General features: G+C 54.7%; 1 protein-coding gene across 3 annotated transcripts; it reads left to right on the top strand.

The window, feature by feature from the left end:
• The first annotated feature begins 3,477 nt into the window (after nt 1-3,477).
• On the top strand, nt 3,478-26,071 carry MIER2 (MIER family member 2). 3 transcript variants are annotated; one of them, XM_027970125.2, is made up of 15 exons: nt 3,478-3,528; nt 11,368-11,458; nt 12,034-12,176; nt 14,212-14,337; nt 14,704-14,827; nt 15,273-15,364; nt 15,620-15,689; nt 21,581-21,732; nt 21,959-22,040; nt 22,109-22,203; nt 23,324-23,448; nt 23,527-23,660; nt 24,348-24,768; nt 24,941-24,973; nt 25,156-26,071. In XM_027970125.2, the coding sequence occupies exons 1-14, from the start codon at nt 3,520-3,522 to the stop codon at nt 24,942-24,944; spliced, it is 1,668 nt and encodes a 555-aa protein (XP_027825926.1). In that variant the 5' UTR covers nt 3,478-3,519; the 3' UTR covers nt 24,945-24,973; nt 25,156-26,071. The 3 variants fall into 3 exon arrangements, with proteins under 3 accessions (XP_027825926.1, XP_014951489.2, XP_042106358.1); XM_015096003.3 differs by lacking the exon at nt 24,941-24,973; XM_042250424.1 differs by having other exon boundaries at nt 24,941-26,071.
• The last annotated feature ends 659 nt before the right edge of the window (nt 26,072-26,730 follow it).

Below are 26,730 nucleotides of genomic sequence, written 5' to 3'. Positions count from 1 at the left end.
TGGATCATATGGAAACTATTTTACATTTTCTGAGGAAACTCCATACTGTTTTCTATAGTGGCTGCACCAATTTACAGTCCCACCAACCCTGTAGGAGGGTTCCATTTTTTCTACACCCTCTCCAGCATTCGTAATTTGTAAATGTTTTAATGATGGCTTTAATGATTGGTGTGAGGTGGTACCTCATTGTAGTTCTGATTTTCATTTTTCCATTAATTAGTGATGCTGAGCATCTTTTCATGTGCTTATTGACCATCTGTCTGTCTTCTTTGGAGAAATGTCTAGTTAGGTCTTCTGCCCATTTTTCCATTGGGTTGTTTGTTTTTTTTGTTATTGGTTGCTGTGTTGTATGAGCTGTTCATATATTTTGGAAATCAAGTCCTTTCTTAATTTGCTTAATCATTTGCAAATATTTTTCTCCAAGTCTGTAGGTTGATGGTTTCATTTGCTTTAGAAAAGCTTGTGAGTTTGGTTAGTTTCCATTTGTTGGTTGTTGTTCAGTCCCTAGGTGGTGTCTGACTCTTTGTGACCCCATGGACTGCAGCATGCCAGGCTTCCCTGTCCTTCACTATCTCTCAGAGTTTGCTCAAACTCATGTCGAGTCCATGATGTCATTCAACCATCTCATCTCTGTCGCCCCCTTCTCCTCCTGCCTTCAATCTTTTCCAGCATCAAGGTCTTTTCCAATAAGTTGGCTCTTCGAATCAGGAAGCCAAAGTATTGGAGCTTCAGCTTCAGCATCAGTCCTTCCAATGAATATTTAAGGCTGGTTTCCTTTACCATTGACTGCTTTGATCTCTGCAGTCCAAGGGACTCTCAAGAGTCTTCTCCAGTACCACAGTTCAAAAGCATCAATTCTTTGGTGCTCAGCCTTTGTTATGGTCCAACTCTCACATCCATACATGATTGCTGGAAAACCTATAGCTTTGACTATACAAACCTTTGTTGGCAAAATGATGCTTCTGCTTTTTAATACACTGTCTAGGTTTGTCATAGCTTTTTTTTCAAGGAGCAAGCGTCTTTTAATTTCATGGCTGCAATCACCATCCACAGTGATTTCTGAGCCCAAGAAAATAAAATCTGCCACTGTTTCCGTTTTTTTCTTATCTATTTGCCATGAAGTGATGAAACTGAATGTCATGATCTTAGTTTTTGAATGTTGAGCTTTAAGCTAGCCTTTTCACTCTCTTCTTTCACCTTCATCAAGAGACTCTTGTTCTTCTTCACTTTATTTTTGCTTTTATTTCTGTTGCTTTGGGAGACTGACCTAAGAAAACATTGGTAAGATTTATGTCAGAGAATGTTTTGCCTATGTTCTCTTTTAGGAGTATTTTTGTGTCATGTCTTATATTTAAGCCAACCTGAGTTTATTTTTGTGCATGTGTATGGGAGTGTGCTAACTTCATTGATTTACACATGGTTGTTCAGTTTTCCCAATGCCACTTGCTGAAGAGACTTTCAGTTCAGTTCAGTTCAGTTGCTCAGTCGTGTCCAACTCTTTGTGACCCCATGAATCGCAGCACGCCAGGCCTCCCTGTCCATCACCAACTCCGGGAGTTCACTCAGACTCACGTCGGTGATGCCATCCAGCCATCTCATCCTCTGTCATCCCCTTTTCCTCCTGCCCTCAATCCCTCCCAGCATTAGAGTCTTTTCCAACGAGTCAACTCTTTGCATGAGGTGGCCAAAGTACTGGAGTTTCAGCTTCAGCATCATTCCTTCCAAAGAACACCCAGGGCTGATCTTTAGAATGGACTGGTTGGATCTCCTTGCAGTCCACGGGACTCTCAAGAGTCTTCCAACACCACAGTTCAAAAGCATCAATTCTTTGGCACTCAGCTTTCTTCACAGTCCAACTCTCACATCCATACATGAGCACTGGAAAAACCATAGCCTTGACTAGATGGACCTTTGTTGGCAAAGTAATGTCTCTGCTTTTCAATATGCTATCTAGGTTGGTCATAACTTTCCTTCCAAGGAGTAAGTGTCTTTTAATTTCATGACTTTCTTCCATTTCTTGCTTCCTCTAAGATTAACTGACCATAGATGGAGGTGTAATTCTGGGCTCTCTGTTCAGTTCCATTGATTCATGCCTGTTTTGTGCTGATACCATGCTGCTTTGATGACTGCTGCTTATACTACAGGGGAAGAAACTTTCAGACCTGGAACACATCGCTCTCTCCATTCCTTCGTCTGCTGCTGTTGTTGTTCGGTTGCCAAGTCATGTCAGACTCTTTATGACCCCAAGAACTGCAGCACACCAGGCTTTCCCTGTCCCTCATTTTTGATGATTCTTGTTAAAGCTCCCTCCAAGGAGTCTCCTCTGTTGCCCTAGGCTTACTCAAGCCCTTTCCCTCTGTTGCTGTCACGTGTGATTATACAGAGCCCCACTGTCACTGTGTCTTGTTGGTTTACCTTCCTACTTCATTGGACCTCTAGTTGCTCCGTACCCAGTTGAGGGCTGCAGGGGACACTGAGTGACTGATTGACCAAGCTTACCCCTTATCAGTGAGGACCCTCCCTCCAAGGGCCTGAACCCTCAATCTGGATGATGTACACCAATGTGAGTGGGGAGCTCATGACTCATGTAACTTGTGACTGATACAGAGAAGACAGCAGGGCAGGTCTTCTAAGACCTGTTCTCTTCTGGCTGGTAGGCTCCCCGGGCTGGGCTAGCGCTTTTACATCAAGCATCCAGCAGCAGTTGACACTGCTATCAAAGTCAGCTTGAAAAGGACCGGGGCTGAATCCTAGGTCTCCCCCACATCCATTCTTCCTGGTTTGTGTGAGCCTGAAACCTGTGTGCCTCCTCTCTGCTTTGCCCATATTCCCCAGCCGTCCACCTCTGCTCTAGTCACCATCCTAGTCTCTGCTTTGCCTTCTCTGTCTACACCATCCACCCTGATGCCCTCCCTCAGCACATCTCTGAGACACAAGGTATGGGGAATCCTTGTCTGGACCCTCTTGTTCACGCACTTCGCCGCCAGCTCGGGCCCATGTTTCCTCGATTAGATACAACTCATGACAACAACAGGTCCAGAGCCAGCGGAAGGGCTGGGCTCCACCTCCCCTGCTGACAGTGGGCACTCGGGTTCCAAGCCCCCAGTGAGATCCGTCGTCACTGGTACAAACGTGCGGAAAGTTCTAGAACCACGCTGCCCAGACTTAAGTCCTTTTAAGGAGGGGGGTCGTCTCTCCGGGGCTCGGGGTCCTCAGCTGTAACACTTGGGGGGGCACCATAGCTTGGAAGGAGGACTGGGGACCCGCGCTTAAGCTCTGGTTATCAGGAATCGGCACTTCCATCCAGGGTGCCACCACTTTCCAAGCCGAGGCCAAGGTCCGTGGAAACCCGCGCATCCCATATCGCGCACCTACTACGCGCCGGCTCGCGCCCCGCCCCGGCCCCGCCCCCGACCCCGCCCAGGCGCCCCCCGCCCGCCCCGGCTCTTCAGCCAATGAGCGCGTGGCCCCGCATCCGGGGATCCCGGCGCGGCCGCCGCCTCCCGCGCACACACGGCCATGGCGGAGGTGAGTGAGCGGGCCGGGGGAGCCGGCCCCCGCCCCGGCCCGCGCCCCCGCCTCCTGGCCGGGCCGCGTAGGGGCCCCGGGCGCCGAGGCCCCGGGCCCGGGCTCGGAGCCGAGCCGCAGTACGGCTCCCGTCGGAGCCCGAGGGGCGCGGGGCTCCACCGTCAGTCGCCCCCGGCCCCGGTCCCCCCCTCCCGGGTGCCACATCGCGGGCGGCAGTGCGCATGTGCGGCGCGGGGGTCGGGGGCGCGGGGTGGAGCGGGGGTGGCGGGGGCGGGGAGGGGGCGCGCGCCCGCAGTTTCCCGCCCCCCCCCCCCCCCCCCCGGCGCCCGCCCCGCGTCTGCCAACTTCGCGGACCGCGCTTTCCCACCGGACCCTGCCTCACCGGACCCCCGCCCGCTGACCCCACCAGCGGCGCTGAAGCCCCTCCCCGTGGCGCTCTCCCTGCAGAGTCGTGCCCCATCCGGCCCACAGCCCCCTGACCCTATCCACCCCCGATTCCGCGGCTCTCGCCGTGCAGAGTAGTGCCCGTTCCGGCCCCCTGACCCTACCCAGCCCCCACCCCCCGGCGCTGACCTCGCGGAATCTTGCTCCCTCTGACCCTACCCACTCCCCACCCCCCGGCGCTGGTCCCGCGGAGTCGCGCTCCTGCCGGATCCCGGGACCCCGGGCAGGACTCGAGCTCCCACCTGGGGTCAGCCCGGCCCGGAGGGCTGCTTTTTCCCGCGGCTTGAAGTTGCTTCGCGGAGCCTTCTCTCTCTGTCCGCAAAGCGGGCCCAAGACCCCGAATCCTTGGGGCCGGACCGATGTTGGAGTTGAGTGTTTTGGATTTGAAGATCTGTGGGGTTCCGGGCTGTGATGCTTGAGCAAACTCAGCTGGGATTGTCGAGATCCAGACACCCGGTAGCTTCGTGGCGGGTCGAACCAGAGATGAAAAACTTTCACTTTGAGGGTTTTTGGAATGTTGGATAAAGCAGTGCGAACCTGCTTTCACCTTTTAGGGCTCTAGGGAGAATGAAATGAATAACGCATCTGCTAGGGACTCAGCAGACGTGACTCTTAGCGCAGACGGTCAGTGTGGGGACTCTAGGCAGGTCCCTGGACTCAGCAAGTGATTTTCACGCAGTGGGTGAGGCTGCCCAGGCCCAGAGAGGAGCAGACACCCGCCCGGGTCCTGGGATGCTTGGCCTGATCGGGGAGCCACGTTGGGCTGTATGTCTTGGCGCTGAGTGGGTGGGTGTTGTGGAGGTGGAACTGGCCAATTCTCTCCCACTAGTGACTTTCGCAGGGGCAGCAGGAGGCCCTGCGTTTGTGCCAAAGAGGGTGTGGGCATACCAGTGCAAGGCCAGACCTCCCCAGCCCATTCCTGTCTTATATGCTGGTGGCTGGACCCAAAGGGCCCTTCCAGAGTAGTTCTCTTTCCTTAGAGGGCATTTGGGGAGACAAGCCTCCTGGGCAGTGGCTGTACTTGTGCGATGGAGGTAGAAGCCAGGTCTCCTGACAGCCCAGCAGGGGCGTGGCTGTCCATGTATGTGTCTGCCTCAGGGGCCAGCAGTCTTGGCCAGGCAGGTAGCCCTGTGTGACAGGTGGGTGGGACAAACTCCCCAACCAACCTGCCCTGAGTGGTGCCTGGTTTGGCTGTTGACTCTGCCCTGTCAGGGCTGCCAGGTGTCCAGTTTGGGGTGAATTGGAGCTGGTTTCTTAAAAAGAAAGCCAACTCAGTGGGAGGCCCTGAGGGCCTGGCAGTGAGGGACCGCAGGTATGCAAATGTCAGTGGTGGTGAGCACGGCTGGCCTTTGCCTGGGAGGCTGCCCCTGTCTCTGGAGCCTTTCACACTGGGCTGCCTTGGGCCAGTCTCTGAGCTGGGATCCCATAAGATCTTGGCTCCATGCTTGCACAGAGAGGCTGAGCCTTGTGCAGTTCTTGTCTTGAGCCAATACAAATAGTGATTCCTGACCAAGCAGTGAGTGCTGATTTTTCTCATCACCAAGATAGCCATCAGCACCCTGAGAAAAGGTGGGGTGCTTCTTACTGTTTTGCTTGTGGATCCCAACTTAATCTTTAAAAAGCTGAGTCCACTGTCCGTATCTTGTGCTTAAGAGACAGCTTTTTGTTGTCCTTAGGGTAAAGTGCGTCTTTTCCCTGTGATCTGCAGCCCAGTGGCCTTGTTCTCTGGACCCCCCGCCCCTTTTCCACCCTGGTTCCTATCTCCCTGTGGCATCTGCACCTGCAGGGGCCTCACTGTGCGGTGGAGTCTGCTGCCCTACTGGCTGCCGTGGAGACAGCCACGCAGCCTCCTTCACCCCTGGCGCGGGGCCTCCACCCTGTTTTCTCCCCTCAGTACCCTGCACATCTGCTGTTGGCCAGTGTCCCCAGCTGGGTGGGTGACTTGCCGAGACTGGCGGGCAGAACCTGTTTGCTGATTGCTGCGCCCCAGCCCAGAGCAGGTGCGGCATGGGCTGTCAGTCAGCAGAGAGGTGCTGGGCGGCCCAGTGGGACCACGTATCTGCCAGGGGCCAGGGGTTTTGGTTAACTGCTGCTGTGTGATGAGCCACCTCTGCAGTCAGCTTCTCAAAGCAGCCAGTGCTACTTAACCACCTGTCCCAGCCTGGAGGTCTGGCTGGTCCCGCCCGTGGTTGTGGCTGGTTGGTGGCTGGGCTGAGCCGCCCACATGTGGCTGCAACACTGGCGTGGCCTGGCCTCGTGGCTTGTGCTTCCTCGCAGCATGGCGGCTGGTGGAAGTCACACTGCCTTTCACAGCCTAGACTTGGGGGTCATGTGGATCCCTCCCACCAGAGTCCCAGGCCTGGCCATTGCACAGGGAGGGGGTGTAGGACCCCCCTCTGGAAGGAAGGCATGTGGGTGTCCCATGCTTGGAGGAAGAGCCTGTGGGTGGGGTGCCTTGTTCGCCAAGTGGAGGATGGACCCCAATGTCTCTGTGGGTGAGCTGGACCCAGACACTGCTCTGACCCTTCCAGCTGTGCCTCTGTCCTGTCTGAGCCCCTACCCTGTCTGAGCCTCCACCGAAGGCAGGGCAGGGCCCCTCCTCCCTCTTGACTGAGCCCCCTCCCTCCCATCTGGGCCCCAGGCCAAGGCAGGGCAAGGCAGCTCCCCACCCTGGGCTTGTTCTTCGTCCCCACAGTGCTGTCTTTCCTTTTTTCTAACCCTGATTCTCCTCCCTTTTTTTCTTTATAAAAATTTTTAACTTGGAATGCCCTTAGCCAGCTCCTCATCTGTTTCCTTCTCCCACCTTTGCAAAACGGGGGCCATGGGCTCCAGAGTGGTCTGAATGGGGTGGGGAGAGGGTAAGATGGACAGGACGCGGGGAGCCCACTGCTGTGCATGGGCCTGGCTTGAAAGTCGGTGTTGGGGCAACCGTGCTGCTCTCAGAGCTGCCTGAGGTGAGCCTGGGGATCTAGGCCTGGGGGGAGGCTGAGCAGACCCAGCCTTCCCCCTGTCCTCTGTCTCTTGTTCCCCCTGCTGCTGTCCTGGCTCCCCTGCCAGCACCCTTGGGCAGACCCCAAGGTGGAGGGGGTGCTGGGCTGAGCCCTTCTCCGACTGTCTGCTGCTGTCCTCATGCTCGGGCCTTGCCCAGAAGGAACATCTCTGGGCTGGCACCTGCAGGTGGCCTGTGGCCTGCAGGCTGCTGGCCCCTTCCTGGAGAGGGGCGAGGGTGCCACTCCGGTGCTGTGTCCAGGCTGCTCCCTCGCTCCCTGTGTAGTTACCGCCTGTCCCAGGTTAAGGGGCTAACCTTCTTAAAGTGGCCTGTGTGTGGGGACTCCCTCTTAGAACTTGGGGTGCTCCTGGCAGAGCACTTGGGGTGCCCCTGGGCACCTCCTTCTCTTAGAACTTGGGGTACTCCCACTGAACACTTGGGGTGCCCTGTATACTTCCTCATAGAACTTGGTATGCTCCTGAAAGAGCGCTTGGGGTATTCCCCCTGTACACTTCCTCTAAGAACTTGGGGTGCTCTCGGCCAAGCTCTTGGGGCTCCCCTACACTTCCTCCCAAAGAACTGGCCAGTCTCCTGGCACGTTTCAGACTTCTCACCTTGGTGTTTCCAGGGCCCCGGCTTGCTCTGCCTCCTGGCTCTCTCTGGCTTTACTGACCATTTGTGTACTTTTGTTCACGCTCCCAAGAAGAGTGGCAGTTCTGTTAAGCGTTTCTGAGTTCCAGAGCTGGAGTTCCAAGGCAGCACTTGTAGTTGTACCATTTACATGCTGTGTGAGCTTTACTGAGTGACTTGACCTTTCAGAGTTTTAAGTCCCATATTTCTCTAATGAAGAAAATGATTACGCAACCTCTTGACTCAGGAAATCAGTATGGAAATTCTTACTTAACTTTTTTCTAAAATTTGAAGTTTAGTTTATTAACTATTCTAATCTTTTTTTTTGTAAACAACTTTACTGAGGTATATGTAGTTCGTTTACTTTACAGTTCACTCATTTTAATGTGTCCAATTCAGTGGTTCTTTGTATAGTCAGAGTTGTACAGGCATCACTAGTCAATTTTAGAACATTTTCACCAGCCCAGAAGAAACTGTGTACTCCTTAGTCTTTCTTCTCCCCCCCAGCCCCAGACAACCAGGAACCCACTCCCTGTGTCTGTGGATCAGCCTGTTCTGGACGTTTCCCGTCAGTGGAGTCACACCCTGTGTGTCCTGTGTCTGCTTCTCTCCCTGAGCATCGTGTTCTCAGGGTCCGTCCACATAGTAGTGAGTGTCAGGGCTTCTCTCCTTTTTGGGGCTGAGTGATGTTCCACCTGATGTCTCTTTGGGTTCTTTCCTCCTTTGGCTATTGTGAGTCAGACTGCTGAGAACACTTGTGAACAGGTCTCAATGTGGATGAAGATTTCCGCTTTTCCTGGATGTTGTCAGGGAGGAGAGGCTTGACTTTTCCCTCTGCCCCCCCGGGTCCCGGCTGGGGCCGCATGGTTCAGGCTGACAAGGGCAGGTTCATAAGACAGAAACAAGCAGCTTGTTAGGCAGGTGGCGTGTGTCACATGGGAGAACCCTGTGAGGAGTCCCCTGGAGGGTGTGGACAGCAGGATGGCCAGTGCAGAGGGAAGGCCTTGACTTTCGGAGGCGGTGCCTCCTGGGTAGAGGGGTGAAGGGCTGGTCGGTAGGCTGTGTGTGCTCCACCCTGGCGCTTTGCCACTGGCTTCCACGCTTGACACTCTGCGCCAGGGCGGTGTGTGGGGGTCCCCCCAACCCTTGGTGTGCTCCTTGTGCTGTCCACTGCAGGTCCCCTCCCAAGGGGCTGAGTCCCCATTCTTGGTGTCATGTATCCTGATCTCAGTGTGCTCACTGCCCTCCTGACATCGAGCCTTGTTTCCGTGTACCGAGCTGTGGGTGCAGCTCTTTGGAGACTTTGCTGGTTTAAAAATCTGGTTTCCTTTTTCTTGATGATCTGTAAGAATTCTGTACGTATTCTAGATGCAAGTCTGGTTTTAGAGCTGCATGATTTGCACATATCTTTTACTGGTCTGTGGGTCACCTTTGCACTTTCACGATGCTGCTGTTTGAAGCACACAGAGTTTTAATTTTGATAAAATACAGTTTATCTGTTTTTTTCTTTTGTTTACGTTTTTTGTGTCTTACCTAAGAAACTGTTGCCTGGTGAGAAAGACTCATTGCCTTGGTTTTTTCTAAGAGTTTGATAGTGTTAGCTCTTATATTCAAGGTCTTTGATCCATTTTGAGTGAGTTTTTGTGTGGTGTGGGAGAGGAGTTTAACTTTATTATTCTGTGTGTGGATAGCCAGGCACCCCAGCACAATTTGTTGAAAAACTGTTTATTACATATTGAATTTTTCTGTCACCCTTTAAAAAATTTGCTTTCCTATAATATGTGGTTTACTTCTGAATCCTCAGTTAATTTGGTCTGAATATCCTGCCTTATGTCAACACCACACTGTATCCATTACTGTAGCTTTGCAGTACTTTTGAGGTCAGGAAACGTTCTTTCCCCTCAGGATTGTTCTGGCTGTTCAGGGTCCCTGAGTTTTCTTGTGATTTTGGGGACAGTTTCTGTGTGGAAGCCAGTTGGGGTTCTCATAGGCCTATCATTGAACCTCTAGATGAGTTGAGGAACGTTGACATCTTGGCAGTTGTAAGTCTTGAGTGAGGAATATAGTGTTTTTCCATTTTATGTAGATATTTGGTTTCTTTCAACATTCTTTGCACTTTTCAGAGTGTTAGTTTTGAACTTCTCGTGCTCCTTTTAGCTCTAAGTATTTTATTCTTTCTGGTGCTGTTGTAAATGGAACTGTCTTCCTTGTTTTCTTTTTAGATTGTTTGTTGCTACTGCATAGGAGTAAAGTTTCTGTGGCTTGTCTTATGTCCTGCAGCCTGCTGGACTCATTTACTGGTTCCAGTTTCTTCAGTGGATTCTTTGCGTATCTTCTGTGTCCCAGGTCATGACGTGCTTTTGCAGCTTGGACTCCTTCCATTTCGCTTTCCTGCCTTCTGGAGCCTCCAGGACGGCATTTTGTAGGCAGTGCCCTAGTCTTGGGGAGGTAGCAGTTGCTGGGGCTGGGTGGAAGCTCCCCCACAGACCTCGTGCATTCAGCGTTGCCTCATAACAGGGTGTCGGCCTTGGTCAGGTGCTGTGTCTGTGCGTCTGCTGAGATGATGCCGTGGGGGTGTGTCTGGTCTGTGCTGTGGCCGGTTGTCGTGTTGGGTGTCACCTGTGTGCTGCGTCGTGTGCTGAGCCACTCCTTGTCACTGTGTGGTGGTCTTTGCATGTTGCTGAATTCAATTTGCTCGTGTTTTGTTGGGGGAATACTGTGGTTCTGTTTATAAAAGTTATTGGTTTAGTTTTCTTGTTCTCAGTAAGCTTTTGAACATCATGATAATGGTAGCTGTTGTACTTTTTTTATGTAGTTCTAAAAATTTGAGGTATAATTTATGTCCTTCATAATATCCCCAACTAAAGTATTGAATTCGGTGGTTTTTAGTATGTTCACAAAGTTTTGAAACCTTCACCCTTACCTGGAGCATTCCATCACTCCAATAGAAGCCCACCTCCATCAACAGTTATTCCTTCCCCAGCCCCTGACCACCAGGAACCCACTCTGCATCTGTGGATCGGACTGTTCTGGACGTTTGTCATTAGTGGAATCACATCCTGTGTGTCCTTCTGTGTCTCCTTCTTCCCTGAGCATCTTGTGCTCAGGATCTGTCCACGTGGTAGCAAGTGTCAGGGTTTCTCTCCTTTTCATCGTAGGATGGACCATGTCTTCTTTATTCATTCACCGTTGATGGGCATTAGGGTTTTTACACCTTTGGGCTGTTGTGAGTCACACTTCTGTGAGCACATGTGTATACCTTCTAGTATGAACATATGTTTTTGGCTCTTTGGGGTGTGTACCTAGGAGTAGAGTTGATTGCTGGGTCATTTGGTAACTGTTTATGTTTGGAGGAATTTCCAGATTTCTCCATGGTGAACATGACATTTCGAAGGCTGGGCCCTTTTCGTGGCTGTGGTGTCAGCACCTGGCTGCAGGTGTTGGCTGGGCTGTATGTGGGCCTGGCTCACCTGACACTGTGTCCTGGCCATGATCAACTGCTGGTGGCTGGCTGATCCAGTCCCCTCATGCTGCCCACAGGTGCTATTCCCACCTGGAGGAGGGTCCAAACTCTGCGGTGGCAGCCCTATGCCCTCTGAGCATCTCTGCCTGGGCACTTGGACTCCAACTGTGACTGAAAGTCTGGCCCACTGTGCCCCCACCCCCAGCCAGTGGAGGTCGCTCCTGTGGCCCTGATATACCCTGGGGGTCAGCTCTGATCATGGCCAGGCCATCTGGCCGCCCGCGGGCCCTAACCCTGCTCCTCTCCTCCACAGGCCTCCTCACTGGAGAGGCAGAGCCCTGGTGCGGCCTCCTGCCTGCCTCACAGTCTGTGCCCTGGGGAGCCCAACTTGCAGACCACAGCAGGTACCTTACCCCCCACCCCTCCCTGGGTTGCCAGGGCCTCGGTGGGGGTAAGGGCAAGCCAGCTGGTGGTCAGGACCTCCCTCTTGGCCAGGTCTGCCCCCAAGTTGGGGGCGGGCACTGCAGGAGGGAGGGTGCTGGGTGGGTACTGTCTAGGGGCCCTGTGCCTCCCCAAACTGGCCACCGGCCCCTCCTGTCCGGCTTCTGGAGGCTCCAGCCCCTCATGTTACTCTTGGGACCCACATGGAGACCTTCACTATTCCCTGGTGGGGTTGAGTGAGACCTAGCTGTGTCCTTTCTTGTTTCTTTACAAGTCACTGTACTGAGGAGCAGCATGGAGATATAGCATTGAGCACATCCTGGGTCTTTGGGGAAGGCTCCAGATCTGGTCAAGTCCCCCAGCTACTGGGCTGGGACCAGAAGAGGGTGGGGCATTTGTTGGGCGGCTGTGTGGACATGCACGTATGTGCATACACCCACGCAGCCCCAGGGCCCCTGGGCTTCTCTGCCCCATGGTCTCAGCCGTAGCGCGAGGTTTGGGACAGGGGCAGAGCTCACCAGGCTGCTGTCTGCCACAGTGGTGTCCATGGGCTCTGCGGACCATCAGTTCCACCTGGCGGAGATCCTGTCGCAGAACTACGGCGTCCGGGAGGAACACGAGGGTGCAGCGCAAGGCCCAGAGAAGCCGGAGGAGGAGCTGGAGAAGGACTTCGTCTCCCAGGTACCCAGCAATGCCGGCAGGGCATCAGTGGCCTTGCAGCTGCTCCATGTGTCCGCTCGGTCTCCGAGCCCACCTGGCTCTGTCAGCAGAGGCCCGGCTACACCAGCTGGTCCTGCCTTCGTAGGGTGCTGGGCTCCAGACCAGCCAGCCTGGAGAGTGAGCCCACTGTTCTCCAGCTTTTTGACTCCAGGTCCCCCTTTTGTGTTCTTAACAATTATCGATGATCTCAAGGAGCTTTGTTTATGTAGGTGATGCAGCAAACCCATTGTAAGTAGAAGTAACACATTTTTGATAAAATATAACTGTTTTCCAAGCCAAAAAAAAAAAAAGGGGGAAAGAATAAAATAGTTTTACACATCTGTAAGTCTCTGTGAAATGCTGTCTTTAGGCAGATGTCAATCTGTTGTGGTCTGTCTCTTAGGTTAGAGAGTGAGTCTTGCCTCTTACACATCTGTTCATGGAAAAGGCAGGAGTATTTACCAGTCTGTTGACATAGTTGTGGATGCTCTCTGATGCTGCAGCAGAGTGCGGCAGGTGGCAGCCTCATGGGTTGGACCCCGTGGCCATATCCGATGACCTCTGTCCTTGCTTTAGGGTCCACTGGTCTTGACCTCGGAGTGGTTCTGACCCCAGGGTGGCCCTGACCCTGGCAGCCCTGACCCCAGAGTGGCCCTGACTCATGTGTGATCTCATCACCTTCTGTGTGGATGAGATGCTGGCTGGGTGCTGGTTCCATGATGTGTAAGTCCTGTGCGTGTGCACAGAGCCCGCTGTGTAAAATCTAGAGAGCACACGTCTGTCAGTCGCACAGAATGGGATGCTTTAAACCGCAGGTTTATATTTGTGCTGTTTGGGGCCTGGAAGCCCCAGACCAGGGCTGGCCTGGCATGTCCACAGGGTGCTGCTCAGCTGCAGATGCGGCTTCTTGTGCAGCCTCTCCAGGGTGAGAGCAAGCTCTCTGATCTCTTCTTGTGAGAACACTGGCCTCCTGGGTCAGGGCCCTGTCCTGTAGCCTTAATTAATTAATTTTTGGCTATGTTGGGTCTTTGTTGCTGTGCATGGGCTTTCTCTAGTTGCAGCAAGCGGGGGCTACTCTCTAGTTGAGGTGTGTGGACTTCTCCAGTCATAATGGGGCTTCATCATGTCAGCTTGGAGGTGGGGCACATAGACCTCAGTTTGTTAAATGTCAACACTGACCTCACTAAATGTCTTTCAAGTACTAGGACCAAAGAGTAGTCATTGGACATTTATTTATTTTTGTTTCTATGTTTTTTTTTTAAATTTTTTTTCACTTAAAAAAATTATTTTTATTTTGGACGTTTGTTTAGCTTGGTGCCGTGTGTCACTTAGTACTAATTTGGTCTTAAAACCAAAACATGTCTTCTGTTCAAAAAGGAGAGAACAGTTTTAAAGAGTTCAACTTGAATTCAAAACTTCTCAAAAGTAACTGAAAAAAAAGGTCAGCTATTCTTTAGCTGAATACCTTATCTAATTTCCTTCAGGGGAGCTCCCTGGTGGTCGGGTGGTCAGGACTGTGTGTTCTCACTGGAACACAGGGTTGAGTCCCTGATTGGGGAAGTGAGATTTGCAAGGCACATGGTGCAGCCAAAAACATCTTTTTCTTCAGATACAATTTTCATTTACTGATTAAGGAAAAGAAAGAATGTATAATAATATCCAAAGCAAAACCTGAAATGCCTGCCCTTTATATTCCCTTTCCAGCCTTACAGTGGGCATTGGGGTTTATTATTTTCATGCTGTCTGATCCAAGTTTCCTAAAATTGGGATATTCTGTTCGAAAGCGTTTATGCCAAGGTTTACTCTGGCGACAAGAGGTCGGTGGTCTCTCGAAGGAGCTGCTCCCTTGGCCCAGGACTGGGATGCCCTCTGGGGGGCTGAAAGGAGTCAGTAGATGAGGGCTGGACTTGGGGTCTGGCTGGAGTGAAACACTGGGACTGGTCGTGGGGCTGATGGGCTCAAGGGCAGGGGGCAGAGCCCCCAGTGCAGTGCCCCTGACACAGCCCTGCCCCCACAGAGCAGTGACATGCCTCTTGACGAGCTGTTGGCCTTGTACGGCTACGAGACCTCAGAGCCCATCTCGGAGCGGGAGAGCGAGGGCAGTGATACCGCAGCCCACCTGCCCGACATGACCCTGGACAAGGTGAGGGGAGGCTTCTGGGCTGGGCAGGAGGGCCCTGGACACGTAGGGGTGTGGTCAGGAAGTGCGGGCTGCCCACCCAGGGTCTGTGTGGCCAAGGGGAGGGCCCTGGGAGGGAGAGACACCGGGTCCCGAGCAGGTCTTGGTGGGGTCAGAGGGGAGGGGTTCTGACTGTCCTAGGTCTCAGGCAGAGGCACATCCCCTCCCTTGCTGGCAGCCCCTGGGGATTGGGGAGAGCAGTCCCTCGGAGGTCCTAGGTGCTCCTGCAGGGAGGCTCATCCACACTGGCACCACCACACTATTATCATTAGTGTTATTTGAGATCGTAAAAACAAAGTACAAAAATGTTCTTTACTTTCTTGTTAAAAGGACCAAATAGCGAAGGATTTGCTTTCAGGGGAAGAAGAGGAAGAAACACAGTCCTCGGCCGATGACCTCACCCCATCTGTGACCTCTCACGAGGCTTCTGACCTTTTCCCTAGTCAGAGTGGATGTAGGTGACCCCTGCTTCTGCCCCTGAGCTTCTGGGGACTCAGACCTCGGGGTCCCTGGGGTGCATGCTCTTCCTGGAGCCCCCCTGGGCACCATCCCTGTGCGGAGGTTGGAGACCTGGGTTTATGCGAGGGGGGAGCGTGTTGGTTCTTGTGGCTGAATGTCTGTTAAGTCCAGGGGATCTCGGGCTGTGACCTGGCCAGTGGTGCACTGCAGCAGGAGGTGTTGAGTTTCCTGTCCCCAGTGGGTTTACAGCCACAGCAGAGCCCCTTGTGGACCCTGCTTCTCTGCCCTCTCGCCTCATCCCCTGGCTGGGGCCTGGGTCCACTGCCTCTCAGGAGGGGCACACTTGTGGGGCAGGTGGCCGGAGAGCGGGGTGGGGGCCCGGGGTCTGCCAGGGTCTGTTGGCAGAGGGCACATGCCTCACTGCTCCTCTTTTTCCGAAGCCTGCTTCCTGGCTGACGCGGACAAGGAGCCTGGCTCCTCCAGCTCATCAGACGCTGAGGAGGACCCGCTTCCCGCCAACAAGTGTAAGAAGGTGAGCAGCTCTGACACTGGATTGGACTCGAGCATGAGTGCTGTGGCCCCGGTCCTGTCCGGGGGCTCCCCCACTGCCTCCACCCCACCACAGGACTGGCTATGCCGGACACACTGTTGCTCACATACCTGTACACTCCTAGGCTTGGCCTCAGAGCAGACAGGCAGATTCAGCCAGTGCTGGCTCTGGGCAGCGGCCTGCACCCCAATCAGCACCACTGTCCACCCTGACCCTCCTGGGCCTTTACCTTTGCAGGAAATCATGGTTGGGCCTCAGTTCCAAGCGGACCTCAGCAACCTGCACTCGAACCGGCATGGTGAGAAGAGTAAGTGGGCCTGGGAGCTGGGGGGCAGGGAGCAGGAGAAATGCCACCCAGTCCTCCAGGAAAGAATTTGGTGTCCAGCCAGAGCCGGTTCCCAGGTCCTCTGAGCAAGCCTGAGAGTCTTGGCCCAGCTCAGGTGCCCACCTAGGGCAGCCGGCCTGCAGGGTGCTCTGGGAGGTAGCTGCCCCTCCCTGCTGGCTGGCCATGGGCCCTGAAGTTACCTCGAGCCCCTGCCCAGGGCTGCTGCACTTGTTCTCTTGCGTGTGTGGGCTCTCCTCATGTTGCCCACAGGTCAGTCCCTCATCTCATCTGGGGCTCTTCCCGCACACCCACCAGAGACGTGTGTTTTACTGCTCTGCCCTGTTCCTGAGGGCACTCGCCATCTGACTTGATGTCTGTCTGTCGATCCCACTGGAATGTAGAGCTGGGCCTCCATTCTTTGAGGTAGAAAACATTGCTTCTGTGTGCAGGTGCTGAGGTTGGGACGTGAAGGCAGGTGCCTGTTGACTAGGATCTGTTTTTCTTTGCCCTGGGGCTCCTGCATGCCCTGGGCTGGCACTCTGAGCTCAGAGGCTTTTTTGAGACGATTTGGGAGCTGGGATTGGGGGATGGGATAGACGAGGGAGTCGGGGACCCTTTGTAAAGACGGGAATGCCTCCCAGGGCCCGAGTTTGGATGTGGGCTGGTGGGGTGTGCTTGCTCCTTATAGGCAGTTTGGGTGAAGGATGGGAGACAGGAGGCCGCAGCTGAGCTGGGTCCCAGGGTGTGCATGGCATCTCCCCAGAGGAGGCCGCGAGCTGAGCCTGTGCTCTCGCATAGGTCTGCCCTTGATCCCTAGGCTGGGAGCTGGCCTCTCCCTGCAGGGACCCCTCCACACAGTGTGTGCACTGTGGGCTCTGCGGCAACAGGTCCCCTGTGTGCACACCTATGTTGACTCCTCCTCTAGCCAGGTGTTCTGGTGGTTTGTGGTGTGGCCGTCTTGGTTGGACACTCAGGCTCATTCCTGGGTTATCGTCCATGGGCATCGTGGGCCCTGCCAGCTGTACAGGAGTTCCAGTTGTTCTGCGTCCTCCTCAGCCTGGTGGTCTGTCTTGGTGGGTATGGAGAGGGCCCTGCTGTGGCTTTAAGTGCTTTTCCTCCCACTTGGTGTCTCCTGCAGGTGCCTGCCCAGGCCTTTCCCCTTTGAATGGAGTGCCTCCCTCTCCTGCTTTTGCACTGTCCTGGGTGTGTCTGTGGCTGGCTGTGTGCACTGCAGGCGTGTTCCCCCATCAGTGTGGTCTGATTTCAGTGAAGTCTAGCTTGTCTTTATTTTAGCCACAATTCGCTTCTGTGCTAAGGAGTCTGCAGACCCCCTCTACTTTGGCGTCTGTGATCTAACTTAATTTTAATGTGTGGGTTGGAGGTTATGGTCAGGGTTGACTGCGCCCCCCTACCCCCGGCAAGTCCTGCACGTGGACATGTCCGTCGTTCCTCCACTGAATTACAGGGGTGACCCTATCAGAGATCAGTGTTGGCAAGGTCCCTCTGCTTTGGGGGTTTCTCGTGTTTTCTTTTTTCTGACCTGGGATCCTGACCACTCTGTTTTAATTGTTGCAGCTCTGAAGTAAGTCTGAGATACTGTGAAACCTCCAACGTTGTAACTTTTGTCTGACCACTCTGTCTTAATTGTTGCAGCTCTGAAGTAAGTCTGAGATGCTCCGAAACCTCCAATTTTGTAACTTGTTTGTGCATGCACAGAAGTTTTCAGATTAGCTTGTCCTTTGGCCTAGAAGTGCCTGCTGGGATTGATTAGGGTTGCATTGGCTCTTAAGGTTAATTTGGGGAGGAGCAACATGTTAACGGTATTGACACTTCGAGTTTGTGAGTGTGGCTGACCTTTCTGTTTAGGTATTCTTTAATTTCATCAGTTTCAGAGTTTTAAGGGTAGCAGTCTTGTGATTCTTGCTGGCAGAAATGTAGTTTGGATTCTTTTAGCTTGAACTTGTACACAGCGACTAGGCTAAATTAGCTTACTAATTTTAAAGCCTTGTAGATTCTTTTGCATTTTTAAATGTAACCAGTCATATCATTTGTGTATGATAACCTTTTTTCTTTGTGATCTTTGTACGTTTTCTTTTTCTTGCCTCACTTCACTGACTCCAGAACATAAGTAAAAAGAAGTGGTGACTGAGGACATCTGTGTCTTGTTCCCAGACTCGGGGAGGTGTTCTGTTATTCCCCACTTGGTGTAACCATAGAATTACTTTTATTAGGTTTCTTTCTGATTTTAGTAGCAGGCAATTTTTTGCTGTGATTTTGTCAGATACTTTTTCTGCCTCTACATCTGTGGTTATTATTATTATTTTTTCTGTCGATGTAGTGAATTGGTAGATTTTCAGACATAAAACCAGCCTTGGATTCTGGAGTAAACTGTACCAAGTCACGAAATACTGTCTTTTATGATGATACATGTGTGTACAGTCGATCCTTTTTGTTTGTGGATTCTGTGTTTGTGCATTTATCCCATGGCTAAAGTCAACGTGTGGGCCCAGAATGAACACCTGTAGTGCTTTCAGGGTCATTTTTGGGTACGCACGTGTGCAGAGGGTAGAAACATCGAGTTGTCTGGAGCACATGTTCCTGGGAAGGTTGACCTAGGGAAGCTTCCTTCTCTGTTCAGCTCTCAGCTGTCATCAGAAGCCTCATGCGCGTCCACTGAACCCTATGGTTTTCGTGTTTTGCTGTTTAAAGCGGCCCCAGGTGTGGTGCTGGCTGCCCTCTGGGATCTTGAGCACATGAGGGCTGAGGCGTGCCTGTCAGAGAAAATACGTGTGAGGTGAGCTTTGTCCAGGTATGAGCTCTTGCTGTGAACTCGGTGTTAGTGAGCCCGCAACATGTATGAAATGAGATGTCTTTAAACAGAAGCTCACATGAACAGCTTGAGCTGTGTACATGAGCTGAGCTTGTGCTTTGACCACAGGCGTGTGAGACCCTTGACAACTGCGGGACCCTGACCTGTCCTCCCTGGAGCCTTGGTCTGTGCTCCCTACACTGTGCTGGCCACCACTGAGCACTGCTGCCCCCGAGACAGGCTGGTGCGTGTCATCAGTCCCTTCCTTATACAGGGTTTTGCATGAGTGTCCGTGGAGACACTGGCTTGTCATTTCTGTTCATTTTGTCCTCGTGGGGCTCTGGTTTCAGGGTCATGTGTCTTTGGGAAATGGTTGGGAAGTGCCTTTTTCTAGTGCCTGGAGGAATCTGTGTAAGACAGTTTCTGCTGCTGCTTCAGATGTTGGAAGGGTTCTGTGGTGATGCTCTGTGGCCTCGGGGTTCAGTTTAGATTATTTTGTCTGTGGAAGAGTCTGAATGATTAATTCAGTTTATTTAAGTTGTATCAAGTTGATAAGTTATATTTCTGAGAAGTTTACCACTTTCACCTAAATTGTTCACTTTTCAGCAGAAAATTCATAATATCCTCTTATTCTTTTCTTAATGTGTATAGGACCTGTAGTAATGTCTCTTTTTTTGGTTCTGATACTGGTAATTTGCATTTTTTGTTTTGTATTCTCTCTTGATCAGACTGGAGTTTATATTTTATTGCCCTTCACAAGGGACAGCTAACTTTTGGTTTGTTGATGTCTCTCTGTCATCTGATTTCTGTGTAGCTGACTTTTATTTCCATCTTTACCTCCTTCCTTCTCTTTAGCTTCATCCTGTTCTCTGGTTTCCCTTGTGGTACCTTCTCTCTGACTCTGGTTGTTTAGAAGCATGAACGCTGCGGATTCTCTGGTTCCCCTCCTGTTGCTCATGTTGAGCTGGAGTTCTCTGAGGCCCAAGGCCCTGCTCTGTTTTCTGTCCTTTGGGGTCAGGGGGCTGGGCTCTGTGGCCGGTGTTGTGAATGTTCCTGTGGTGTCTGTCTGTCTGGTATTCGCACAGTACATTCCTTTCTGCCTTCTTATGCACAAAGTGTAGTTCTGTAAATGGAGTGTATTGGGATCTGATTTTTGTCAGTTCGCATGTTGAGTCCAGTCCTTACGTCCTGCAGCCCCTGCAAGTAGGGGGTCATGTCTGCCGTCGTGCTGTGTGTTTTCTGCCTCTTCCATCTATTCTTTGTTCGTTTATTTTGTCCTGTCTTTGATTCATCAGGTAATTTATTCTGTTGTTTTGTCCTCTTTGGACTCTGGTCTTAATGTCTGTGTCACTTTTCCAGTGGTTACCCTGGTTTGCTCTGCATAGATGTGCCCCCGTTCCCGTTTACTTCAGGGGCCTCAGACACTGTGACTCGTCCCACCTCTTCCCCAGCCTCGCTCGCACCAGCAGGTCGCAGCTGTGAGCATCCCTGCCCACAGCGCCCACATGCTGCGATCCATCCCTCCAGCCTCCGTGGCGGGGAGGTGGAGAACTTTCTCTTCAGTGCTCCTTGTGCTGTTCTGCTGTGGTTGAATTCTGCAAAGTATTAATTTCACTTTCATTTTTGAAGACTATTTTCCTGGGTGCAGAAGTCTAGGTTTTTAGGCTTTATCCTTTCAACACTTGACCAGCTTTACTCCACTATCTTTTTGTCTGTTTCCATTGAGGTTGTTTACTTCCCTTCTGCCTTCTCCTGTTTCTTGGGGTTCAGACTGTGGCGTGCTCTGAGCTCCTGGCTCTGTGGGTCAGAGTTGCCGTGGGCTTCCTGCCATCCTCTCTCCAGAGCTGGCCAGGGCCTTGTCCTTGTTATCTGTGACTCAGTTACACATGTCTCAGGTGCTTGTCCATCTCTCTTGCTTCTCAAACTGTGTTCTCTTAAAGCTTCAGTTTGATATATTTGAACAAACTTCTTTGTGATGTCACTGATCATGTCATCTGCTGCTGTTGAAGCTGCCTGGTGATTCATAACTCACACACTGTGTTTTCCAGCCCTCAGATGCTTGTGTGATTCTTCTGAATGGATTTCAGTTCTCTGCTGAAATTTCGCAGCTTTCTGTTTGTTTTGTTCTTTTCTGCTGTCATCTTACCTCATGGATCATGGTTATTTTGAAATCCTGTGTGTCAGCTCTGATGTCTCACTGTCCGTGGACTTATGTGTGGTTGCATGGTTCCTCTCACCCTGCTGTGACAGATCAACACACAGGCATGGTGGCAGGTGTCACTTTTTCTCTGGAGCAGCCTGCTCTCCCCTCTGGCTGACCACCCACCCCGGTCCAGCCTGGGACTCGGGTTGACTTTGGAGGTGGAGAGAAGTGGCTGCAGGTCCCTGGGCATCAACCCTGGAGTTGCTGGTCCCCCACAGGAGAGAGTCCAGCCTGTAGTGGGTTCCGTCTTCAGCCCCTGTGCTGGGTATTGGGCTTGTGTGTGTTGTTTAGTTTTCGGTCCCAGTGGCTCTTCCCTGGGTAGCTGAGAGGTGCTGGCACTGGGGTCTCCCTCTGCCTCTTCTCCACTGTGTGCTTTGCACAGCTAGGGGCTGCCAACTGGATGCAGACTGCAGCCTGAGGGGAAGTCTGGCTGGTGTGTGGTGCTGACTTGAGGGCTGTGGCGGCTGGGCGGCTCTGGCTTGAGTGAGGCTCTCACCCAGGTCTCACTGTACTTGAGTGTTCCTCCCTTGGTCCCGCCTTTCCCCTCCCTGGGCTTGCTCTGCAGCTGCCTTCTCAATGGCTAGGGTCAGAAGTCCCCGTTCCAGCCCTTAGTTAGTTGCTACCTCCTCTGGGAAGCTGGCCCTGATTTCTGGCCACTCGGTCCCCACTGGTCTCTCCCTGCTCCCGCCTTGGTGCCCAGAGCCGGCCCTGAGGGGCACAGAGGTGGAGGCCCAGCCCAGGCCACCAATCAGGCCCTTGTCCTCTGGAGGGGCAAAGTTGGCCTGCCCTGCTGGGCTTCCTGGGAAGTGGTCAGTGGAGGTGACTTGCGTGCCCACATGTGACCTTGCCCCTTCTGCACAGTCTATGAGAATGAAGACCAGCTGCTCTGGGACCCCAACATCCTTCCCGAGAGGGAGGTGGAGGAGTTCCTGTACCGGGCAGTGAAGCGGAGGTGGCACGAGATGGCTGGGTCTCAGCTTCCGGAGGGAGAGGCCGTGAAGGACAGCGAGCAGGTGGGCTGCCTGTGGGGTGGAGGGACGGCCAGGCCAGAGGGGCGGGAGCCAACATGGTCCTGTGCTTGGGACGAAATCATTTGGAAACCGCTAGTGACAGGAAATGGTAGAGTGGACGCCCCCACCCCATCCATCTTCCTGTCCCTGTGGCAGTGTGGACCACCCCCCGCCCCCCGAGGTGAGCAGGCAGAGATCTCAGTGGCTGCCACCCCCCCCACCCCCCCAGGCACTGTATGAGCTGGTGAAGTGCAATTTCAATGCGGAGGAGGCCCTGCGGAGGCTGCGGTTCAACGTGAAGGTGATCCGAGGTGAGCGCTGGTCTGCCTGGGGGCCCCCTAACCCCTGCTCCGCTGCTGACTGCCCCACACCCCTGCAGACGGGTTGTGCGCCTGGAGTGAGGAGGAGCGCCGCAACTTCGAGCATGGCTTCCGTGTGCATGGCAAGAACTTCCACCTGATCCAGGCTAACAAGGTGAGTCCTGCCTGCTGCCTATGGCTCCCAGCCAGGGAGCTCCGCCTGCAGCAGGAGGTCAGGACGAACCCCCCCAAGCTCCTGGCGGCTCTAGCTTCCTCCTGCCTGCTCCCCCGGAAAGGCTCCAGTCTGGGGACGGATCCGTGCTCACTGCTGATTCCCCAACTCCAACCCTACCTACACTTCCTCTCAACTCCCTTGCCTGGGGACTAAGGGTTTCCACTTTCACTCTACCCAAGGACAAGGTTCTCCTGCCATGGCACCCACGGGGTGTGGCCAGAGTGGCTGCCAGGTCCCAGGTCCACGTGCCCTTCCCCACACCTGTGTCCTTCTCCTCCCCAAGCCCATGTCCTCTCATCCAGACCTGGGCCACTACTGGTCCCCCCATGTCCTGCTCAGGTGCTGCCTGCCTGTGGCTCCCTGACCTGTGGCACAGCCCCAGCCTTCCCCACACACAGCCCAGACATCTGCCTGGCTGGGTGCCTGTGGCTTGTCTGGGGTCCTGACTCTCGCTCTTGTTCTCACGTGACTCCTCCTCCAGCCCGTCAGCCCTGACAGTTACCTTGTTCCCCTAGGGCTGGCAGGCCTGGTCCCCCCACCCACCATGGGATGCTCACGGCTGGGGATTTAGCGTCTCCCCCACAGGGTTGGAGTAGGCGTGGGACCCGTGTGGGGCTGTTGTGGGCAGGGATGGGCCCGAGACCAGGCCCAGCATGCCCGGGCCCACTGGTCTTCCCATGGGGGCTGCTGCTGCTGCTAAAGCCCCCACTGTGGGCCCACTCCCACCCCACCTCCCCCAAATGCCCCCCGCCCCCAGCTCCTCCCCCTGAGCACTTGGCTTAGGGTTCGTAGTCTTCTTCCCACACAAGTCTCTAGTCAGCCATGATGCTGGCCTCCAGGAAGCCAGTCAGTCTTGCTTCTAGGGGTGGGGCGTGTCCTGTACCCCTTGTCCCACCCTCCTGGGCATGGGTGTCAGGTCCCACATTCTGGGTGCAGCAGTGGGTTCTCCCATCAGCAGCTGGGCCACCATCTGCGGCATCTGCTCTGGGATCTGCTCCTCCCTGCTGTCCGGGCAGTGGGGGAGGTAGGGCCGGGCTGAGTTGACTGGCACTCCCTGCAGGTGCGCACGCGGTCAGTGGGCGAGTGCGTGGAATACTATTATCTGTGGAAGAAGTCCGAGCGCTACGACTACTTCTCTCAGCAGACACGGCTAGGCCGCCGGAAGTACGGCCCGTCAGGAAACACGTGCGTGCCAGGCCCCCACGGGTGCTGGGAGGGCACTGGGCCTGAGGCAGCCACAGCCCTCACCCCCTCTCCCCGCAGGGATGCCGACCAGGACCTGGAGGGCAGTGACCCTGACGGCCCTGGCCGCCCCCGCTCATCGCCACCCCTGCCCCTGCCTGCTGCTGCCCACGGCCCGGGCCCTGAGCATGACCGCTTGGCTCAGATGCACGTGGGTGAGTAGGGGTCAGGCCCTGTCCTCGGGGCCCCTCCTCCCTGGTCTCCAACCTGGGCCACTGGACACTGAAGAGCAGGGGTCTGGGGCCCTTGTCCTTTCACTCTTATGGTCTCATAAGGCATCTCACACATGAGGCACCCTTGGGGTCTGGCTCCGCATGTGGGGGAGCCCCGTGTGGTCTGTGGCCCTGGGTGGGAGCCCAGGGGGGTGTTGTGCCCCCTCTGGCATCCAGGCCCAGGGCTGTGTGGGAGCAGGACGAGGCTCAGATGGTCAGTGCAGTTGTGAAGGGACCACGGGGGATAAGGACCCTGGTCTCTGGGTCTGCAGGGTTTCCGTTGTCCTGGCTCCAGAGTGCGGTCGGGTACCTGGCGTGCCCAGTGAGGCGTCTGCATTCCCCTCACCTTTGCTGAACCTGCTGTGTCCTGGCCCACCCTGAGGAACAGGGTCATGTCTTTCCCACAAGTCAGGCCCCTCGTGTCCTCATGTGTCTCACACGTTTGTGTGAGCGTTCTGTGAGGAGGGCCCTTGGCTTTGCTGGGCCCAGCAGGCTGGAGCCCACACAGGTTACCGCCTGAGGTGATCACGATCTCTGGGCCAGTGGTCTATGGCTGCATTGCCCTTGACCTGACGGGGCTGGGCATGGGCACCGTGGGGGCCTGGCCACAGCTGCGTTCTCCCCCCTCAGAGCCCCTGAGCACGGGCAGCAGCATGTCCCGGAGTCTTGGCGAGCCTGGGGAGGCCCTGGACGCACCCCCATCCTCGGAGCCAGGGCCTTGTTCGTTCCCGCCACTGGACGAGCCCTCAGCGCTGCCGTTGCCTCGGCGGCCCCCAGCCCTGGCTGAGCCGGCCTTCTTCCCGCCCGCCACGGCCGCTCCAGAGCCCGGTGCCAGCCCAAGGCTGGCTGTGGACTTGACCCTGCCTGAGGAGCTGCCGCTCGTCTCCAGCCACGAGGACACAGATGGAGAGCCTGAGGAGACCGTGGGCCCTCCGCAAGTGGCCTTGTCGGTGGCCGAGTTTGGACTCATCGGCATCGGGGATGTGAACCCCTTCCTGGCCTCCCACCCTGCATGCCCGGCCCCTGGGCTGCACTCGGAGCCCTTGTCACAGTGAGTGCGGTCCCCCAGAGCCCCCATCTGCTGTGCCCCCACCTCAGGCCACGCTGAGGCCGGCGGGAGGGGCTGCCCCAGGGCCCGAGGGAGGCGTGGCCCCCGAGCCGGCTGTTGGTTTCTTTAGCTTTATTCTCTACTTTAAATTTGGCTTATTTATCTTTCTGACTAGGTAATACATTCGTACGGTTCAAAATCCAAAAAGGTACACACGGGGCCAGTGCCAGGCTGCTCCTGGCCCTGCGAGCCGCCAGCCCTCCCCGGGCGCCAGGCCTTGCTGCCTTGGGAGGGGCTGTCGGCAGTGGGGGTGGGTCTCCGGGAGGTAGGGTGGGCCCGGTGCTTGGGGGCTGCACTGATGTCTCCCATCTCTCCCGCTCTCCCCTGCAGCTGTAATGTGATGACCTGTTGATCCCTGGCCACAGGCGGGCATGTAGCTGGACTGGACTTGGGGCCACTGCGAGGCCTGCCTGTCAGTCTTCCCGACCCCTCCTTTTTTTGCGGGCCGTGAGTGGCGTCTCTTCTGCTCAGAACTCTTCGAGGACCAGGGTGAGCAGGGCCCTCCCATGCCACACACCACGTGACCCAGGCTCCACGCCCACCCTGGGATTCATCAGGCGGCTGGGCCTGGAGGGCCGGCCTGTCCAGCAACAGAGACCCCGCCAGGGACAGGGGAGACAGGCCGGATGCCGCACCACCAGCAGCCTCCGCCGGGCACCCTCAGCACTCTGCTCACTCGTCTCTTGCGCCCGGCTGGACTATGGGCCGCCCCGGCCCAGGCTTGGGGCAGCTGCTACTCGGTGCCAAACCCCGTGGGGCGCAGAGCCATATACCTCGATGCTGGCCCTGCCCTGCTGTCCGCCCGCTCTCCACTTCAGGAAAAGCTGCACTTTACGCACCCCACCCCCACCCCCTGGGTCCTTGGCTGCCTCGGGTGTGGGTCTGAGGACATGGGACTCACACCCCTCGGCACCGAGGCCCTTTCCGAGCTGCACCGGGGGCCCGGCTCCAGCCAATTTCCCTGACCGAGGAGGTTGTGTTTTTGTTGAGGTCCCAGCGGGACCGCTGGGGTTCTGGACCTTCTCCTCTCCAGCCGCCTTGTTTTATTTATGTTTCTGTTTACAAATGGGAGTGGGGTCCTCTGGGGGCAGGGCAGCGCTCCCACCCCGTGTCACCAGGGGGGCTTTGGCTCGAGCCATCCACAGGGCTGGACTCGACCTTCCCTTGCCCCACCAAGGACCACACTGTGAAGTGACACTGCCTTGACCCCCTTGCTGTTTTATTTATTAAACTTGGTTTGAAGCCCTGTGGGTTCCTTGTGGTGGATCAGGCAGGTGGGTGGCAGGAGGTGCCAGTCATTTGGTGGACCTCATACTGGTCTGGCTCCAGGGACCTGGGGGCCTGGGGGTCGTGAGGAGCAAGCTCTTGGTCTCGATGATGGTGCAAGGGAGGCCGTCAGGTAAGTGGAGGCAATTCTGAGCTGGCACCTGGTGGGGATGGACCTGCCTGTGGGAGTGGGTGAGAGGTGGGGGTGCTGGGCGGCAGATGGGCTGGGAGACTGCACCGGTTTCTCTTGGCTTTTGATGGTTGAGAGTCCTCACCCCTCCTTTGTTTCTCAAGCACTTACTTTTTTTAACTTGGTATAAGAGTTGGAAACGACTTTGTGACGGAACAACGGTAGCATTTCAGGTTGGCTTTTTCTTCTCACAGCATCCTTGATGTCCCATTTATTCCTGGTTTCTCTTGCTTGTTAGGAGGTTTGTCATTCTCACTTGTGTTTCCCAAACACAACATCTTTTTGTTTCCGACTGTGATCTCTTTGTTTGGATGTGATGTGCCTGGTGTCTATCCTCTGTAGAGCTCCTAGGACCTGAGGGTCTGTGCATTTCAACACTGGTGGGGAGGTGGGGAGGTGGGGGGTGGGGATGGGGCTTCCTGGCTGGCGTGTCAGGCATTGTTGCTGCC

Source organism: Ovis aries, chromosome 5 (assembly GCF_016772045.2).
Source record: "Ovis aries strain OAR_USU_Benz2616 breed Rambouillet chromosome 5, ARS-UI_Ramb_v3.0, whole genome shotgun sequence".
NCBI classification, from domain to species: Eukaryota; Metazoa; Chordata; class Mammalia; order Artiodactyla; family Bovidae; genus Ovis; species Ovis aries.
This window is presented reverse-complemented; position numbering and strand designations above follow the sequence as displayed.

Excerpts from the sequence above, each read along its gene's own strand:
- MIER2 (XM_015096003.3), top strand. Across the intron at positions 23,449-23,526 it reads TACGGCCCGTCAGGAAACAC|GGATGCCGACCAGGACCTGG; the intron begins GTGCGTGCCAGG and ends CTCTCCCCGCAG. Across the intron at positions 23,661-24,347 it reads CTTGGCTCAGATGCACGTGG|AGCCCCTGAGCACGGGCAGC; the intron begins GTGAGTAGGGGT and ends CTCCCCCCTCAG.